This window comes from Cenococcum geophilum (assembly GCF_001692895.1).
Source record: "Cenococcum geophilum 1.58 unplaced genomic scaffold K441scaffold_4, whole genome shotgun sequence".
Lineage (NCBI taxonomy): Eukaryota > Fungi > Ascomycota > Dothideomycetes > Gloniales > Gloniaceae > Cenococcum > Cenococcum geophilum.
The window spans coordinates 2,764,978-2,786,347 of NW_027137562.1; the positions used below are offsets into that span (position 1 = coordinate 2,764,978).

The window sequence follows — 21,370 nt, forward strand, 5'->3', positions numbered from 1 at the left end:
TTGCTGCTTCTCTCTCAAGTATTCAAGTTTTTATTCGTTCAGGCTGAACATTGGTTTTGTATTTTTACTGTTCCTCTTTTCCTATGGCATGTACAGAACTAAGGTCAGCATATTCGGGGGTTTTGTGCATTTCGAGTGTTTCTGCATTGCGTTAGGGTACTGCATTGGCATTTGGAGGCTGTCACTGCAATTCTTGCTACGGTGGTGGCATTTGCTTGTTAAACACTTTGATAGCTTTGCTTCGGACCGGGTGACTTTTCATGCGCGGTTACGAATTCTATTGCAAGTTTCTTCTGGTGGGGATGTTTCGCATCTTCTCTGTCCGCTCGCTTGTTATGTACGCTGTACTCTATGTGACGCACAAACATGAAGAGTTTGAAATGTGAATGTGCTAGCAAGATTATGTCCGGGCTGTCAAGAAGTATTGGACGGGCACCCACGTATTACTACTTTTAGGGGGCGCATATATGAAACGAACGAGCTGTCGAAACCGTCCTTTAGCAGCGCTGCTCTGACCCTGTACATAAAATAACCCACTATTTTAATTAGCTGGGAACCCAGGCGTCCCGCAAAAATTGTATGAAAAAGTTCAGGTAAAAGGGGTGAGCAAGACGCCTTGCTCCTGTGGGCTATTCAGTGGTTATGTAGGGCCTCTATGAGATCTTAGGTGTTTTATGGGACTTTGGGGCCTTTGCTGTTTTTCAGCGGTAAGACTTACTCTGTTTCATAGGCACTGTAAAACATGGGAGTATCCCTTGCATTGATAGTGTACTTAGATGTGTGGCGATCAAAGAACAACTTCCTCATGTCAAGTGGAGAATAGATAACTTTATCAATTAATTACACCACTACAATGGTTCGCAACTACATTCCTATTGATATAGATCTTGTACAGCCTACTCAATATCCTACTTCCCAAAGGGTCGTGAAAAAGCCACCGCCAGCCCTCGGACCACGAGGTCTTGGTTATCTGGCATTTATCAATGCAAGGGATAGGTGTGTACTACACGTCATTACACGAATTCTGAACTCGCCGGGGCGGCTCCAACATGATTACTTAGTGTTCAATTGTTGACCGGGCGCCGATCACTGATTGTCCTCTACCAGATTGAGAGTAGATCAGGGGTGTCTCTTGGTCGTGTATATATATTCATTCTTCTTCGTAGATCAATCTACAAACGAGTTCGTTCCTGACCTAGTATTTCCAGTTGACATTAATAAACGCCAGCAGCGAAGTTACGTCATTAGTCGGTATATTACAGTCGACTATTGTAAGTAGACCTCACTTAAATCTGATATGCAGACGCCCTGAGCACAGACCATACTCCCTTACTGATTCAAAAATCAAACGCTTGACAGTCACCAGGTATTTTGTCATACTTTTTCAAACACATGTAAAGAGGTACCGTAGGTTTCTTGTGAGCCCTTGGTTGAATGTTTAAATAAAAGCGTTATGGAGATTTCTATCCGGGTACAAGGTTTATGCTGCACCATTGACTAATGCTGGTACAACAGCACCTGAAGAAGACACTTCTCTTTCTGTAATATAATGACTAAGACATATACAGAATGTCATTTTAAGGTTGACTCTTGGCTTGACTAGTGGTACCCTCACAGCATAGTCCCCAGTATTCGCATGTAATTACTATCCTCGGTTTCCCTATCTGTTTTAGTCATTCCTTGTACCATATAGACTTCAGACTACAGCAGTATTTAATACGAATACAAACACGGAATTGGATCACACCGAAGACGTGAGAATCGGTGAAGTGCTGAGAGTTATTTCTGTAGTGACTTCATTGGAAACAGAACCCCAAAACACACGATCCCTAGGTGAAGAGCTACTAAGTTCTATAGAAAGGATCATAACAAAAAGGCCCTAGGAGAGATTAGAAAGAATATCCTGCCGAGCTGTAAATTATATTCGTAAAAAGATAACGCCAGGACTCTGATAAATCACTCCATTTGGTGTTTAAGCTCCCAGGGAACTTGTGAATGCAAAATATTGCTTTGAGTTAAGCTCACATTTATTAGGGTTCATAATGAATCGAGAAGTCGGAGCGGATATACCTGGCGGAAAAGGAGCCCTGGGTACGTAGTCAAATGCAGCTTCGTGTTTAGTGCCGAGCTTTCTAGTAAGTCAACAATGTGGCTCAACATACATAAGAGAAGTCTCTATTCAAAGATACGAATCGAGGCCGAAACAACCTAATCATGAAGAAAATACTATCACTCTTGAAAATTAAGTGGGTAGAAGAACTGCTAGAATGGCCTAGGGAGCAAGGTCAGAAGGGAATACAAACATTCGACCTAGAACCAGACTTGCTATTAAGCAAGCAAACCGGAGAGCCTTAGCTTGCTGGCTTGCTTGGTTTGCTTGAAGGCTTATTTGATTTTATAGATATTTTAGAGTAATATACAAAATCAAGTCTCCGAGCCACCGGTTTGGCCAAAAAGCCTCTGCAGCCCCGATTTATAGTCATTGTAATATAAGATAGCATAGAGATAACGTAATAGGAAGTTCGCGTGGCTGAGGGCGTCTATCAAAAGGCTTGGCATGGCGGTAAGGAAGGTTTCGCTAGGAAGGCTTTGGTAGAAAGATCCTGCTGTTAACTCCAACGATTAGCTACTAGTTATACCAATCCCGGTGAACTTATTACCTCATCCACTAGATCCTTTAAAGCTCATTCTTAAATAGCTGCGATTACACTATAAAGCAGCAATAATATTAGGGCGAAGCTTCGAGAGACGCGGTTCTAGTAGATCACCAGCTTCACTGAACGCCCGTTCGCAGTCGTCGCTTATAGCCAATATAATCAATATATTAAGAGCCATCCATGCGAGCTTCGGCTGAGTCGTTCACCAATGGGTGATCGTCTGGTAGTCTTCCAAGCTTCGTATTCGTCCGACGTGTCGATAGATGTCGGACGGACCAGTCACTCATAAGAACTCTGTCCCTTGAAGCAGGCTCTAGAAGCTCTCTATATACATAGGGTAGGAACCAAAAGACTGACGACGACGCTGACGACGCTTGCCACTGTGGACGTCGCCACTCAGTCGGTAATAGGTAATAGAAATAGGTAATAAGACATACGATGGCAAGAAACAGGGTGTGAGTCATAAAGTGGTACCTGACAGTGACCTCAACATTCGACAATAGAGCTTTGAGCCACGTGGCTGGTGTATTACCTAAATAGTCCTATTTGCTCCATTTGCATACTTAGAAATATCCAAAATCGATCATCTACAACTCCAAAAATCTATCACGAACTTCAGATCTATACCAAAATTTTACATATATATTTCCTATCAAGCGGGCAAGCAAGCAAGCCAGCTTGCCTAATAGCAGGTTTGCCTAGAACCGCCATAAGAGTAGATTAGCATAATTGAACCCGGAAAGGAATGATAAAGTCTGCCGATTTGTCCCCACTTCCTCGTATTTTTCCAGACCTTTCGATCTGCCATCAAACCATTCACCTGGCCATATAATTCAGCCTTTCGTTGAGATAGGCCACGGCGTGTACTCCTCTCCATATTTATTCGGTCCTGGTAGCATTAGGCTTCCACGGGCCTTAATTTTGAATACTAGAAAAGAATGGTCAGACCATCACCTTAATACACACCAATGGAATGGAAACGAACAAAAGAACATATTGGCAGTGGGGTTTCCAACTCGATGACCTTAATCATTCCCTGAAGACATCTGAGATGATTTTAAGTGCAATGCCGAATCCCGTCTCCGAGCGAGAAGCCGTAACTCAGAAAACGGGCAGTGTACGAGGGTGATGCTGCCTTAGAAAGGTATGGACCAGTTGCATGTCCTGAAGCAAAGTGTATAGTAGTTTTGCATGCAGAGTAGATTACAGAAAAGATAGCGCCATCCCCATGCCAAACCAATCTACTTAAATGCTTTCCCTCTTTGGAGCCTCGAGTAACCAATCCGTACAAGAACAGTATAGTACACACCATTTCCACCACCTTGCTCCAGTATTATACAGTACACTGGGCAGTAATAATACACCATCTAAGTCGTAAACCAAAGCATCCCAAACGTGAGCGGCCCTACACAGTCTCTACTTACCTTGACCGAACCATTCGGCTAGAGCCCTTCTCAAATTATTTTCTGTTTTCCCTAGAGTATCGAAACCCCGCTCTATACACGCCAAACGAACTTCCTCCGCATTCAATGCTGTGACGCCACCATCTCGGCGTATCATAGCATCATCAACGCCCAAATATTGTAGATGGCGACCAACGCTCCATCGTAGGAGATATGTTGGAGGGTCGAGGTGGAGCAAGTCCCAGATCGCCGAGTGCGCAGAAAGTTGTGCAGATAATTTCTGGAGTGTAGGTGCATTTAGTTGTTTGATGTCAAGTACTGCAGATTCTGACGTTTTCCCGGCGGAAGGTTGAGCGGGAGCGTGAGAGGATTTTTCGCCCTTTTCTTGAGGTCGAGTGTCTGGTAAAGCGTACACCATCCCTAGCCTCCTAATTCTCTCTCGCCGCCTCCGCTCCAAACTCTCCAACTCCTTACGAACTTGGGATGGGATGCGGCATGGAATTGGCACTACAGGAGTAATCCAAAGTGCAATGAGGGGTATCCACTCGCCCAGCAGTAATAAAAGAAGACTAAATCCAGGTAAGCGGAGTATATCTTTCCTACTTCTGCGTATAACCTGCCATTCCGCTCTTGATAGCGGCGGCAAAGAGACCACACCAGCGCTTGTGGTTATGTTGGAAAGCCTTGCAGCGCCATTAGTATTTTTCGCAACGTTGCGTAATTTTGACGACGCTTGCTGCGCCAACTTGTGGTTTCTCCACACTCGTCGAATCCCTTCTTTATAGAATGCTGTATAGGCTTTTCCACATTGGAGGAGGTATGACGCTACTCCCTGGCCTGAGCCGCGTTTGGAGACATCGAGAAGTGGCGCGTGGGTGGAATCTGGTGGATTGACTCGCGTAGAAGGTGTCGTAGACAGGGTAGAAGTATAATGGCTGGATCGAAGTGAGATTGTGTAACTTGGGGTTTGACTAAGATTTTGAACGAGGTTGCGATTGACGATGACCTGAGGGCGGGCTGCAGTTGAGGGTTTGAAATGGAAGTCGCGGCGGGGGCACTGGGTCGAAGGTTTGGAAATTGGAGGGAGTAGAGATCTCAACAATATCAAGGACGATTGGGACGGCTGCGGTTTCATGGTATTAGACGATGTAGACCTGGATTATTGTAGGGGAGTTGGGAATGAGGCGTGGGAGGGGACTCCACGCCAAAGGAAGGGAATGCTCAAGCTCCGATGTAGGTAGACGTCTATGCCGGCTCGTGCACGGTTTTCCTCACCAAAATCTACCTAAATACACCTTTTTCTACTACCTATAACTTAATAACCTTTTAATATAACTTTACAACTTTTTTAATATAAGCTATTAAATACTATAACGTAGGTGATAGGGTTATGACGGTCGGCATAGTTATGACGGTGGGGCCCCACCGCCTTCCTAATTAGGCTTACTGCCTGCCTAATTAATATACGGTTTAGAACTTCAAAATTCTGCCAGATGCCCATTTGGAATATTAAAACTGCGCATAAACAAAATTTGGTAGGAACTGTTATAACTATACCGATAGTTATAACCCTATTACCTACATTAGGACTTTAAGCAGAGCTTCAAGCAGAGCTTTAAGCGGAGCCTTAAGTAGAGCTCCGAGCAGAGCCTTTGCAGAGCTTCGTACGGAGGTTCGTGCAGAGATTTTGCAGAGCTCCGTGCAGAGCTCCGTGCACGTCTCCCCCTGAGCTTCATTCGGCAGAGGTCTCGCAAAGCTCTACGGCTCTGGGCAGACGCAGAGCTTGCAACTCTATTAGGGCCTCCACAACGGCCTACAGAGGCGTGCAAGATAGATATATCGCATAACGTAGGTAATAGGGTTATATTAGTCGGCATAGTTAACAAATTTCATCTATACGCAGTTTTGATGTTCCAAACCATTCAAATGGGCATCTGGCAGAATTTTGAAGTTCCGGACTAGGTAGACAGTAAGCCTAATTAGGAAGGCGGTGGGGCCCCACCGTTATCCCTTGACCCGTTAACTTGGGCACGCAGGTTATCGATAAGAGCCCACCAATCAGATCAGTAGGATTTGGTAGCCGTGCTTAGGAATACAAAATTCGGGGAGTGGCCAAGGCTTCGGGGGGGNNTTTTTCGCNGACTTATTTGGGGGAATCTTATATTGAGTCTTCCGAACAAGATCTGCATCAATTCTAGCATGATTAGAAGACATGGTGGTGGTGTATTTGATGGTTGAATTCTATGCGTTGTTCTGATTCTGGTGTTCGCGCACGGGCCTTCCCCTCTGCTCGCCCTGACGGGTCAAGGGATAACTATGCCGACCGTCATAACCCTATCACCTACGTTAACTATAGTTTTAAAAAAAGATTTATAATAAACTATTTATAAAAAAAATAAGGTTAAAAAAGGTGCGTTTTTAATATAAACTTAAGTTATTGTATAATTACAGCACCTGTCGTACCAACCGCGTGCTTACGCGTTTACGCGTTCGGTGTACCCACTCGCTTACGCGTCTGGTGCACTCCTGAAACACTAGCTAGTTAAGGGGGAGGTGTTCTGCCCAATACCGGTACACGGCTTATTCCGGAATATTTCTGCCTCATTCCGGAACAGATCGTCCTCAAAGAGGAACAAATCGTGTATCGCTTTAAGCTGCTTCATTCCGGATTAATTGCTTTATTCCGGAACAGATCTTTTAAAGATCAGGCCAATTACAAGACGGTACAGCCCAATTAAGGCTCACCAACGCTGCATCTACACCGCCAATCGCGAAGCTATTCAAAATAGTTACGCCATATGCTTAATTTTTATTTCACCTTTAGATTTTATTAGTAAATAGTTATCGCATAAGGCCCACAGTAACCCTAAATTGCGCCTGCGACGCCTATATAACATCGCTAAAAGATCTACTTAATAAGTGTATATTTGGTGGTTAAATAATATTTCGCAATTAACTATAAGCATTTTTTAGAGAGCTCTCGTAAGCCCCTTATTACCTCAGCGAGCTCAGACGTGAATTTGATTGGAGCGGATGTTCCTTCGGCCCGTCAACAAGTTGACTAACATCCACCAAAATCACGTCTGAGAGCGTTTGGCGAGTTTTGTTAAAAGCATAAGCAAAAATCTTAGTTTTGGCAATTTTATAAGGGGATTTCCTCCACGACATAATAAAATAAAGTCTCCAAAAGTTAATACATAAATTTTAGGGCGCTACTTTATACATCAAAGGGCTTTAAATTNCATTATCCCCTCCCNAATCTGAGATTAATTTCNTTAAAGTTNAAATTCCTNTTNTTAAAAGCATAAGCACTTTTTGTATAGGCCCGTACGGGCCCATATAAAAATATAAAAAGCCTAAAATCTCATAATCTATAGAGCTNAATCTCCTGAGTAATTTNATATAATTTTTACCTTAAAATATGTTGTGGGGATATTGATTAATTTTGTTGGGGTTTGTGAGTTTTCCTTACTAAAAATGCTTATGTTTCCATACAAATCTCGCCAAAGTGCCTCAGACCAAGAAATCGATCAAATATCCGAAGGAGATTAGCGCGCCAGCGCAATCGATTTCTTAGTCTGAGCTTCTGAGGTAAAGCCCCTTATAGTGTTGATTTTGCTTAGTAATCGCCCAATTAGGCTTAGCTCAGGGGCTTCGAACTTAAACTTCAAACTTTGCAACGAGCTTTAAAAAATTCTTATTAATCGCTCCTTAGCTATCACCTTATCTATAACTTAATTAGACCCTTAATAATATACAGGCCTTCTCTATAAGTTCTAAATATATATCTAACTTAATTGCCGGGTTAAATCTGACAGTAATAGCGATATTGGCCTCCGTGCTTAACCCCGCACCTACCTCCGTATCTAATACTACCTTACCTTCTACTATATCCGGGTTCTATAACGCCGCTTAAGCTATTCCTGCCTTCTTAGTTATAGTAAAGCCTGCCTTTATAAAGTATTTAGAAGAAACTAAGAAGAACTCTATAAAGCGAGTCTCCTAATATAAATATAACGACCTTATTTCCTAGCTTGCCAATCTAGATCGTAAAGCTCGTATATAGGCAGAACGCAACGCTAAATTAAAGGCTAACCTCCGGTAGTTTATAAGGGAAGATATTTACCTAGATCTATAAGGCCTCTAGAGGCGCCTATTAGGCGCCAATAAAAAGGCTTTAAAGGTGATTTCTAAGCTAGAGATTTATGATGTAATTGTAAGCAAGTATATTAAACACTTAGGGCAGAAGAAGACGTACCGTATAATTGTGACAGAGTATTACGGTATAAGAAATGTTGAAGTTAACTAGCTAATTAATTACTGTCAGATCTATAAGGAGTAAGTTAAAAATTCTAGATTTAAAGGTATATTACTAATATTCTTATAGAAAAGCAGCCTCTACTACAAAGCCTCCGCTTAATGTAATCGTCTTATTGGCTCCTTTTGACTGTATCTAGGGCGATCTAATTAATATGCGCTCTAAGCCAGATGGCGAATATAAATGGATTCTATAGATACGCGATTATTTTAGTAAATACTGCGCCCTCTATCCTCTTAAGCAGAAGACTGCTAAGGAAGTTGCCGCTACTGTTTTACAATGGCTATATCACTATAGTGTTTACCCTCGTATTTAGTAAAGTAATAATAGTTTAGAATTTAAAGGCGCCCTTCTTATTTTACTTTATTATTATAGAGTTAAAGTTATTAATAGCCGTCCCTGTTACCTGCAATTGTAAGGCCTTATAGAGTAGGCCAACGGCTTTATAAAGAAGAAGCTTTATATAGTAAAGCGAGTTATAGGAACTTTATAATGGGCAGCGGCTTACCCACTTGTTGCGGCCTTAATTAATTATACCTACTATAAGTCAATTAGCTGTATACCGTTTCGTTACCTATATAGGAGAGATCCTTAGGCCTCTGCTTTACTGCCGCCTACCTACTAGGCTACAGCGGAGCCTCTATCCAATATCAGTAACGCTAAATTTAATTATAAGGATCTAGATGGCAATAAGGAAGTTTTAGGTCCTTAACTAGATAAGAATAGTAATAGGCGAAAGGCCGCTAAGCAAGAGCGTAAGGATAAGGATAATTAATCCATTACTTCTAGCGCCCTTACTACTACCAATAAGGCTTATAATATGTCTTCTAATATAGAAGATAATAGTTATTAAATCTTAGCCTCCGGCGAATCTTCCGCCGATAAAGATAGTAATTCTAATAGTATCATTCCAAGCTTAGGAACTAGCTCCGCAGGCAATCGCGATTAATTTAATAACGATGATAACAACAACGATTTAGCTAAGGGAGACTAGAGGCAGGTAACTCCTCCAAACCATACTTTATCTAACAACGATCGCCTCTCTTACAATTACTCACCAGTCTCAATTCAAACGTAATAAATTCAGTATACTATACAGTCATTAGGATCAAGTGGATTTAGGCAGCCTCCGCCTCTACCGGAAGGCTTTCCTATACTAAGCTAAGAAGCTAGAATGTAACTATATTATAAGATAATAGAAGCAATAAATAAAGAGGCTGCAGCCTTGGCGGTAGTAAGTACTAAGCGTACTACTAATCTTTAATATACTAAGAGAGCTCTGCAATCTATTTAGCAGCAGGAGGAACTATATCCAAATAACTAGATTAAAGATCCGGAGGACTCCTACTATACCCCCAGAGGTTATTTTATAGACAATCTTACCGTTTAAATTAAAGCTTTATAAGTATAACTCTATCGCGAAGCTGGCGGAGCTGGCGTTCCACCTATAGATCTTAATGAGTATTATAATATTGCCAAGCCTGCCTATAGGCATAACTCAGTTCGGGCAATTAAGAACTCCAATGATCCTATATACGTAATTCTACTATAGCAAGAGCTTAAGCAGCGGGTATTAAAAAAGCTAGAGGAGCGCCAAAAGGAACTACGGCTGCAGAGGCCTTCTATAGGGTTAAGCTCCCTTCACAATATATCGAATATTTACGAGAGAGTTTAATAGTGATTAGCTCGCTCTCAAGAACGGATAAAGAAGAAGTATAGTACGCAGCATTCTATTACTACATTTAATATAGGTGACTTCGTCCTTTTTCCAATTCCTAGAAAGCTTTAAAAGGCTACTAAGATCTCTTGCATACCCGGCTGTATATATAAGATTCAAAACCATAGCTATTATAAAATTCGCACTTAGTACGGAATCGTCAAAGAGCCCTTCCTTAGCAGCGAGTTAATTAAACTAAGAGAGACTTATAATGCTCAGATCTTTATAAGTATTAGTAAAGTTATACCGCTTTCTACAATAGTAAAAGCTTATCTAATAACTGCGCGACCTACCAGCTATAGGTGTAAGCAAGGATATAGCAATCAGCGATATAGCTATTAAAAAGGAAATATAGAGTATTCTTCCTACTACTATAGAGGGAGAGCTTATATAAATTAACCAACCGAAAACTCTAGCGAACCACCTTTAAGAGCTATAAGCTATAGGAGACTTACTAGTTCTTAGATAACCTCTTAGTTAAAGCGCCCCCGGTAGAAGACGAAGCCTTAAAGCTCTACATAACCTTAAAGCCTCATATAACCTTAATCGGTAATAGTAAATGAGGAAAGTAATCAATTAAGCCCACCACAAAGGCTACGGAAGTTAAAGGAGAGGAGGACAACAAAGCGGGTAAGGCTAGCGCAGGCAGGAGAAATCTAAATTATAACTGCACTAAACCTAATTAGGTAATTAGTTTATGGCTAGTAGAACGTTAGAGAGCCTAGATTTCAACAGATCTTAGTAGGTTTAAGGCTTTACGCGATTTGCAAATTTTAGTGTCAGGGAACGCGATTAACTACCCCCCACCTAATTAGTTTTTACTACCTATAGACTATATCCACAACATAGAAAGGCCTTTAAATATACTTATAAATTATAGCGTAACCTAGTTTAGATGGAATCTAATGGTATTATAGTGGTTTAGGGGGGTAGTCAAATTTGATCTCTAGAGCCTTGCAAAATCTCATTAGAAAATTAAGATTTTATATAATTATGCTCCACCAGATAATTAATTATAATATTAAGGATATATTATTACTTATTTTACGCCTAAAATTAATAAGATTATATATTAGTCCTTATTTATAACTATTGACTGCACTATACTTCCTAAATCAACTCGTAGAAACAGCTAAAATCTACTAAAAAGCTTCGTCAAAAAGCTTTATATAGCTTCAAATCTATTCCGGAATAAAGCAATTAATCCGGAATAAAGCAGCTTAAAGCGATACACGATTTATTCCTCTTTAAGGACAATCTATTCCGGAATAAGGCAGAAATATTCCGGAATAAGCCGTATACCGGTATTGGGCAGAACAGGAGGTGCGTTAGTATATAGACCATGTAGCCCACCTCAGTAGAATTGACAGTCACCACCGTCTAAATGAGCATACGATACTATACGTATTTCGTGCCCCTAGACACGACTTACTTATACTATTAAATTGGTACCAATACTGATTAGTGAGCGCGCACAGATTAGGAGATACGCACTTGCTTAGAAGACGTCTGACGCTCCACCTTGCAAGCCCCTATTTCAGTTAAAGAGAATTAAAGTACTCTAGATTTAGAAGACGTCTGACGCTCTACTTTACCTAGAATTACCTTAAATCTACCCTGGTTTTAGAAGACATTTACGCTCCACTTTAATTAGAGATATTAACCACTGTACCAGTAGTCAACGCAACCACATTAAGAACGCGATTACACCAAGAACGTAACCACCCCAACCACCTCGAACCCCAACCCTCACTATACCCTACCGTAATACCCCGGCCTCCTCTCTAACCCCTTACGGAGACCCCTTACCCTTTTACGAACCGTTACGGACCTGTTAATTACTTTTATGGACCGTTACGGAGACCTCCTACCCCTCTGCGGACCACTATGGACCTGTTAAGACCCCGTACGAACACCCTTACCCTCCTACGAACCGTTACGGGCCCGTTAACCGATTTTACGGACCCTTATAAGACCTCTCCCACCCGCTATGCACTAGACTATATTATATAGTATGGTAGACATCAGCAAGCAAGTTAGCGAAGGTTAAAAGAAGTAGAGATAAGGAGTCGACCTTACGTCTATAGATGACGTTAACGACTATATTTAATTCAAAACCCTTAAGTACAAATACTTTAAGTTTATAAACGACGACCTATAGGAATAGTACTAGGAAGACTTTGCGGACTTTACGGAAGCTATTTTTAAGGCCTGCAACCCTACTACTATCCGTAACCTACGAACCCTTTTACGTTACTAAGGCGTATAGGTTAAAAGGGACAAATAAGTTACTGTAGCACAGTCTCTATATAATATAATACATAAGGAGGACCAAACAGAATGGACTAAGGAAGAAATCCTAGACCAGTTTAACACTACTAAGGAACTCTTTACTTCTTCTAAACTTAATATAATCGCTAGCCTTATACCTAACCCTCTTAACCAAATTCGTCCTATAAACCTAAGCAGTTTTAGAATTAACCTTACGGACTAAAGTATACCCAGTACTTAAGTTACGGACCAAAATACCCCTATAACCTAAATTACGGACTATAACACCCCTGTAAACCAAAACACGGACTAAAACCCTTCTATTGTTTAAGCCACAGATCCGCAAGCTATATATCCGCAAGCTACAGACCCGTAAGCCATATATCCGTAAGCTATAGATCCGTAAGCTATATATCCGCAAGCTATATATCCGCAAGCTATAAATCCGCAAGCTATAGATCCGCAAACTACCTAAGTAAAGACCTATGGTAAGGAGCTAGCTAATCTGGCTAAGCTCTATACTGACAAATCTAAGTACAGCAGTAAAAACGATAATTTTAACTTTAAACTAACTATCTTTACGGACCTCTGTTAGAAGGCTAATATCCCTAAACAGGAGTTCAGCTAAGCCTACTCTACTATACTACGCGGCCTAGCACTTAACCACTATTACACCAACCTTAAGAGCAACCCCCTTGGCGTTCCCTTTAATAAGCTATATAAGGCTATACGCAACTACTTTAAAGGGCCGGAATATAGGCGTGATATCCTTACCCAATGGAATGCGACTAAGTTATAGACCGTAATAGACAAGAATACTAAAAAATTAACTATAGAGTGCCTACAAATCCTTATCAAAGACCTCCGCCACCTATAGCATAGTCTTAATATTAAGCTTCAAACGGACGACTTCTTACACAACAAACTAATTACAGCCTGCCAGGAAATGGAACCCTGCAAATACGCCTATTACAAGCCCACAGATACCGTAGCTGGCCTTATTAACAATTTACGGTCCTCTATTACAACGTACGAAGCCTTAAACCCGCCAGGTAGTACTTAAGCCTTCATTACGGACCTACAAGATCCGCAAACTGACTTAGATGCCTACTTTACGGACCGCCGCTACCGCCAGCAGCACCCACATCGACCAGGTTCTACCCGCAACCTCCGCAGTAACTCCCGTACAAAAGCATACCCCCGTAGACGAACCAATCAGAAGTGCTTTGTGTGCGGCAAGGAAGGATATTAGTTTATAAGGCATACCTAAGAAGAACATAACAGGTCTAAGAAGAAATTTAATAAACGGATTAACCAGTTTATCTTAGAATATAAAGGAGAGAAAGTAGAAGAGTCTCTTAATAAGTTAATAGAAGCCCTTATAATTAATTTTAACTTAGACGCTTAGGAATAGAAGACCTTAGAGACGTTCCTAACTACTTTTAGACCTTTTACGGACAGTTAAGCCTTTAATACTATGACCATATTAGCCAACCGTTCCTTTATACACTTAATTATACCCAAAAACTAGCCCGTAAGCATACCTGTTAGACCCGTTATAGACGTTACAGACTACGAACAGGACCCATTTGCATATATTACTACAGAACGCTATACCCCTAAAGAATTCTATAGCGTTATAATCGATACAGGTACCTCTAAGAAGTCTACTATAGGTTACAGATAATACCTTATATACAAGACTACCGCAAATAGCAATACGGACATTGATACTATGCAAGCTAGGGCCATAAACGTCTAATTTAGTATTAGTTTAACCGCATTAATTAGATTAGTCGCAGTTAAGACCCTAATTAGCCTAGTTAACTTCTATATAGTAAAAGCGGACACCCCTTTTCTACTCTGCCTTGCGGATATAGATAGGTTATAGGTCTACTATAATAATATAATGGATACCTTAACTGGCCCTATAACTGCCCTAGGAAGTAAGTATATTACCTTGCTAATTATACGACGATTCGGACACCCGTTCCTTATATAGGGAGAGACTTTACAGACCTATATTTAGGAATCTTTTAACTATAACCCGTGCTACCTCACTAGTACGGAAATCCACCGCCTACACCGCCGTTTCGGCCACCCGTTAGCTAAAAAGCTGTATAGAGTCCTTGAACGCTCTAGACACGACAACGTTAATAGGAAGGCAATTAACCACCTAATCAAATACTGCTTCTTTTGCTAGAAATACAGACGTTCCCTAGGCCGATTTAAGTTCACCCTTTATAAGGATCTTAATTTTAACCACTTAGTGTATATAGACATTATATACATTAACGGCAGCCCAGTATTATATATAATTAACAAGGCAACCCACTACTAAGCCGCCCGTTAGTTGCAAAATATATCCATAAAATATACTTAGGATATTTTATAGACCTGCTAAATTAATATATACCTTAGACCTCCTAAATATATCACCCACGACGCTAGTAGGAACTTTATCAGTAAGGAATTCCAGCAGTATACTACGGCCATAGCTATATTAACAAAAGCCGTTCTAGTTAAGGCGCACTAGTCCGTTAGGCTTATTAAGCGAGCTTACCTAGCTTTATAAAGAGCTTACTAGATTATTATAGACAAGTATAAAAACATCTAAAAGGAACTAGCTTTATAGATAGCCATAAAAGCCATTAACAACACCGCCGGCCCTAACGGACTAGTACCTACCCTCTTAGTCTACGGAGCCTACCTAAGGATAAGTAACCTAGACCCTCCGGCCCTATCTATTACAGAACAAGCAGCTGCAATACGGAAGGTAATAGTAGAGATAGTTAAGCTACGGGCCAAACAAGCTGTCAATAACGCCCTATACTACCGTAACGGACCTAATATAACCCCAGTACACAACCTCCCGCTTAACTCTAAAGTCCTCATATAGCAAGAAAGCGGCAATTAGACTAGACCTTACTGTCTACTAGCCGTAAAAGACGAGACCTACTATATATAGCTCCCTAGCGGACCAACAAGCTTTAGAAGCACGTCCGTAAAACCCTATTTACGGCCCAAAAATACCAATAACGTCAAACCAGACGAACTAGAAGCACCCGCCGAACTAGACGAACTAGAAGCACCCTTACCTACTCTAGAAGTCCCCCGCAAACCTACTAAACCCGCTAAACCTGCCGTAAAACGTGGCCGAGGACGCCCCCAAAAGCACCCTATAACTAAGAACCCTATAATAGAGAATTACCTAACCTCTATAGATACCTCCGCAGACACATCTACAAAGCAACCTCTACCTACGGATATATTAGTTCTAGTACAGGAAACCCCTTTTACGGACTTACAACGCAAAGAGATTAATAGACTACTTAAGAAGGGCGTCTTTGCGGTTATAACGAAGAGAGACGTTCCGCAAGGCGTCCGTATATTTAACTCGCGCTTCATCAACGAAATTAAGCACCCTAGTACTAATAAAGCCTTTAAAAAGTTAAGGCTCGTCGTATAAGCTTATAACGACCAGGGAAAGGACCTCGTCCTTACGCAATTGCCTATAATTCAACGGGTCAGTCAACGGATTATACTTGCGCTTATACTGGGTCTATAGAAAACCAAACCTATAGCTCTCTACTTACGGGACATCTTACAAGCCTACGTGCAGTCTAATATCTACCTAAGTAGGGATATCTTTATACGGCCACCGCTCGAGCTTAATCTATAACTAGGAATAATTTTACGGGTTATAAAACCACTTTATAGAGTACCAGAAGCTAAAAACCACTAATTTAAGACGTACCACCAGCACTACGTCAGTAAACTCAAGATAGAGCAGTTGACCTATAACCCTTGCCTCCTATATACCCTATTAAACGGCCTTAGCATCATTGGACTCCAAACAGATAATACCCTCTTTTTAGCGGACTAAACTTTTATAGACGCGGAAGAGACTAAACTATAAGAGGCTAAGTTCCTAGTAAAGCTATAGGAGCAGTTAACTAAGTAGACTTTAATTAAGTTTAACAGAGGCTTAATTATATAAAAGGGCAACTTAATCTAGCTAACTTAGGAACGCTAAGCTTAAAACCTAAAGCCCATTATAGTAAAGCCTACGGACCTTACTAGTTCCCACAGAGAGACCTATAAAACCGTAAATATAAAGGACCAATACGCTGTATAGCGTATAAGAGGTGCCTATATTACCACAATCTGTTAACCCAAATCTGCTTACGACTTATCCTTTACGGCCTAGGCAGTAGATCCGCAAGAAGAAAATATTAAGCAGCTTAATAAGCGCATTTAATAGCAGATTAACAACGCGATAAGAGGACTTACTTTTATACCGCTAGACCTAAATTCTATTAGCGTAATGGTATTTACGGACGCCTCCTTCACTAATAATAGGGACCTGTTATCGCAAATCGGCTTTATAATTGTACTTACGGACCGTAATTAAGACGCAAATATACTATATTGGTCTTTAATTAAATGCAAGCAAGTAACCCGCAGTGTACTAGCTTCTGAACTATATGCACTAGCCCATGGCTTTAATATAGCAGCCGTAATTAAATTAACGATCTAGAAGATCCTATAACTGGAGCAGCTACCCCTAGTTTTATATACCGATTTAAAGTCCCTTTACGACTGCCTAGTTAAACTAGGTACAATACAAGAGAAGAGGCTCATAGTCGACCTAATGTACCTACATTAGGCCTACGAACGACGCGAGATTACGGAGGTCAAATGGATCAGCAGCGGAGACAACCCAGCAGACGCTATAACGAAGGCAAAGCCGTGTCAAGCTCTTAAAACCCTAATTAACACAAATAAGCTTAACCTAAAGGTCACAGAATGGGTAGAGCGAGACTAACGGAGCATTTATAGTTCAGTTACGGCCCGTTCGGAAGGCCGTATAGTGCATTTACGGCCCGTTAAAAGGCCGTATAGTTTATTTTACGGACCGTAAGCAGGACTTACGGCCAGCTTGGAGTACCGTTCGGAAGGCAACCCAAAAGGCACCTCGGGAGGGATTTCCTATATATTTTCTTTTATATTTTATGGTTCTATTAAGGCAATTACGGAGGCTATACGCAAGTGGTTCCATTTTCCAAGTACCGCCAGTGTATAATTACAGCACCTGTCGTACCAACCGCGTGCTTACGCGTTTACACGTTTAATATACCCACTCGCTTACGCGTTTGGTACACTCCTAAATCACTAGCTAGTTAAGGGGGAGGTGCGTTAGTATATAGACCATGTAGCCCACCTTAGTAGAATCGACAGTCACCACCGTCTAAATGAGCATACGATACTATACGTATTTCGTGCCCCTAGACACGACTCACTTATACCATTAAATTGGTACCAACAGTTATTAATAATAAAATTAATAGACGTATTATATAGCCAAAAAATCCATATATAACTATTATATAAATAAGTTTTTGTAATATTTATTAACTTTATTAACTCTTTTATAACTACTAACGTAGGTGATAGGGTTATGACGGTCGGCATAGTTATGACGGTGGGGCACCGCCTTCCTAATTAGGCTTAACGTAGGTAATAGGGTTGTGACAGTTTGGAACATTCAAAATTCTGCCGGGTGCCCAATTGCAGGTGGAATACTAGCGTAGGAAGGCTCTGCATGAAGCTCTGCACGAAGCTCTATGTAGGAAGGCTCTGAGTAGGAAGGCTCTGCGTAGGGAAGCTCTGCGCGAAGCTCTGCACGAAGCTCTGCACGAAGCTCTGCACGAAGCTCTGCACGAAGCTCTGCACGAAGTTCTACACGAAGCTGTGCACGAAGCTGTGCACGAAGCTCTACGTAGGGAGGCTCTACGTAGGGAGGCTCTGCGTAGGGAGGCTCTGCGTAGGGAGGCTCTGCGCGAAGCTCTACACGAAGCTGTGCACGAAAACCCCCTGAAGCCTCTGCGAAGCCCTGCACGAAGCTCTACGTAGGAAGGCTTTGTAGAGCTTTGTAATTGTAATTGTATTTATAGAGGCCTTCGTAAAGGCTTTAGGGGGCTTTCGTGCGAAGCTTTGTGTAGAGCTTCGCGCAGAGCCTCCCTACGCAGGGCCTCCCCGTAGAGCTTCGTGCAGAGCTTCGTGCAGAGCCTCGTGCAGAGCTTCGCGCAGAGCTTCGTGCAGAGCTTCGCGCAGAGCTTCGTGCAGAGCTTCGCGCAGAGCTTCCCTACGCAGAGCCTTCCTACGCAATTATGCTAGTATTTCACCTGCAATTGGGCATCCGGCAGAATTTTGATGTTCCAAACCATCACAACGCTATGACCTACGTTATACTTAATTTGGCAGGCAGTAAGCCTGATTAGGAAGGCGGTGCCCCACCGTTATAACTATGCCGACCGTTATAACCCTATCACCTACGTTATATAGTAAGGGATTAGCTATTTGCTAGGGCAGATATAAATTATATATTACTTAAATGCTTTTTATAAGTAGGGGCCTATATAGAAGAGGCCGCCAGGCAATGCACGCTTACAAAGCAATGCACGGTACCAATATCCCCCCACCAAAATACTTATAACTTAATAACTGTAATAGCTACTTATATTAAAATTTTAATATAGCTTACCAATTAGTAAGTTAAACTTTTTATAAATTTTTTTTTTATAAAAATTATAAAATAAAAATAAAATATAATAAAAAACATTTAATAAAAAAAAAGGCAATAAAATATTATATAAAATAGTAATTTAAAAATTTTTACTTTATAATAAGTTTAACTTACTAATTAATAAGCTATATTTAAAATTTTATATAAATAACTATTATAGTTATTAAGTTATAAGTATTTTATAAATATATTTTAATATTATATATAAATATATAGTATATGTTGGAAGACATTCGTCTCACGTATCACGCGTATAGAGCACGTGACCTACGCGAGACGCGCATGTACTATTGACACTGCATTGGAGAATAGGAGGATCAATAATCAATCATATCAACACCGCATACGTATCGCCACTACAAGTGATATTCGTGCCCGTTGATTAGATTATGCATACCGACAGTATAGTTTTAAATTTAAAAAATTCTACCTTATAAAAAGCTTAATTTACTATTTAATAAGCTATATTTAAAATTTTATATAAATAACTATTGTAGTTAATAAGTTATAAGTATTTTGGTGGGGGGATATTGGTACCGTGCATTGCTTTGTAAGCGTGCATTGCCTGGCGGCCTCTTCTATAGTAGTATAATAGCTTATAGTTTAAGGTGTTTTTTAGTAGTTTTAAATAGTGTATAAGATCTAATAGGAGGACACTAAATAATACGCCCTATTCTAGCCCCTTAAGGACTAAATACTCTTACTATATTAAAGGCGGTATATAGGTAAATTACTAGACCCTCCTACTACCCCCTAGGCCTTCTAAGATACCTTAGAAGTATAGTATAAAAGGTAGATATACTATAAAGGTAAATAGGCTAGGTAAAAGAGGAGCGTGTAAAACTAGTTAAAAGGTTATACCTAGGTTTTTCCCTTACTAGGGATTTTTCCTATAAATAGAAGGTAGAAGTCTATATAGACCTAAAAAGAGGACTAAATTGGGCAATAAATAGAACAAATAATATAGTTTCTTATTTAAAAAAATTTTTAACTAGAGAGAAAAGTAGAGGTATTTAGTTTATACTATAATATATAATATATAATATTCTTAAAAAGCCGCTATAGTAGTAGAATACGCTTGCTACTTACCTAATGAAGAAATAACTACTCCTAATTAAATTTACGGCATAATGCGTTAGGAAAAATTTATTAGCATTTAATTTTACTTTTCTGCCATTTTAATATTTCCTAGCATTCCTAGCATTTTCTAGCATTCAGCAGCTAAAAGCGGCATTTAACTATTAAGTATTAACTATAAGATTACTAAGTATACATAAAAGTAGAATTTTTAGAATTTTTAGAAACTTTATTAATAAATATTAAAATTATTACCCCTAAAGCTTTATACAAAGCTCTATATATAAAGGCTCTATATAAGGCTCTATATATAGCTCTATATAAAGCTCTATATATAGCTCTATATAAAGCTCTATATACGGAGGCTCTATATTAGGTCCCCGCTATATTTCTAATAGCCTTTACATATACCTCTACTAAGTATACCCCCTATATAGCCACCTTTTTTTTTACCTATACTTCCTTCCTTATATCCTTCCTACCTAGGGAGGCACTAGAACGGCAGCTAGTAGAGGACTATTGCTAAAACTAGACGACTGTTACTAGAACTAGATAACAACTGTTTAAATAACTAGCTAGCGAACACTATACAAATACTATTAAATGCGCGGGATAAGCAACGCTTATCTATTGCTTAAAGTGAGTAAGATATATAAAATGCGCGAGGAGGGCATTATATGTTAATTATGTATTAAGTGTAAAATAAGCTTAATAAAATAAAGACACTATTTGCCTGGGTAGCTGTAAATGCGCAATTAGCTGCACCACATTGTTAGTTTCTGTTAAATGCAGCAATTTGCCGCTCCTTGGTCGAGACCATAGGCTACAGGGCGCGGTGCGCGGATTGCGCATTGGTTGCCAAATGCCGCCAAATGCTGCCAAATGCTGCCAAATGCTGCAAAAATGCTGGTAAATTTTTTCCTGACGTATTAAAAATTTATATATTAAACGCGTTTAAATTAGCCCTAAATAAGTATAGGATCCTTATATTTAGTACGCTAGTAGTTATACTTATAATTCTATTTAGATTACAGGTAGTTATAGCGCTTAATAAATTCGTATACCTATTACTTGCTAACTAGTCGCGATCTAGCGTACTAGGCAGCTAAAAGGCTAGCTATCTACCGTACGGTAGTAGCAATAGGTGGCATACCGCATTAATCCATTAATAGGATCTACTGCTTAAGGCTCTCTTATTATACTAATATAAGACGGCGATTTAAGGTAACAGAACCGCGTTTTACTTTAGTGCCTTTATCGCGTCGCTGGGCTGTAGTTCGGGGCACATCGTACGTGCTAGTGGCAGCTCGGAAGCTTTAAAATTGGCCTTACTTATGG

General features: G+C 40.3%; 1 protein-coding gene across 1 annotated transcript; it reads right to left on the bottom strand.

Moving 5' to 3' along the window:
• Positions 1-3,818: 3,818 nt before the first annotated feature.
• On the bottom strand, positions 3,819-5,464 carry K441DRAFT_702848 (uncharacterized protein; the record flags this gene model as incomplete). Its single annotated transcript, XM_067653431.1, has 2 exons — positions 3,819-4,995; positions 5,430-5,464. 2 exons carry the CDS (start codon positions 5,462-5,464, stop codon positions 4,074-4,076), a joined length of 957 nt encoding a protein of 318 aa, XP_067508846.1. The 3' UTR covers positions 3,819-4,073.
• Between the last annotated feature and the right edge of the window lie 15,906 nt (positions 5,465-21,370).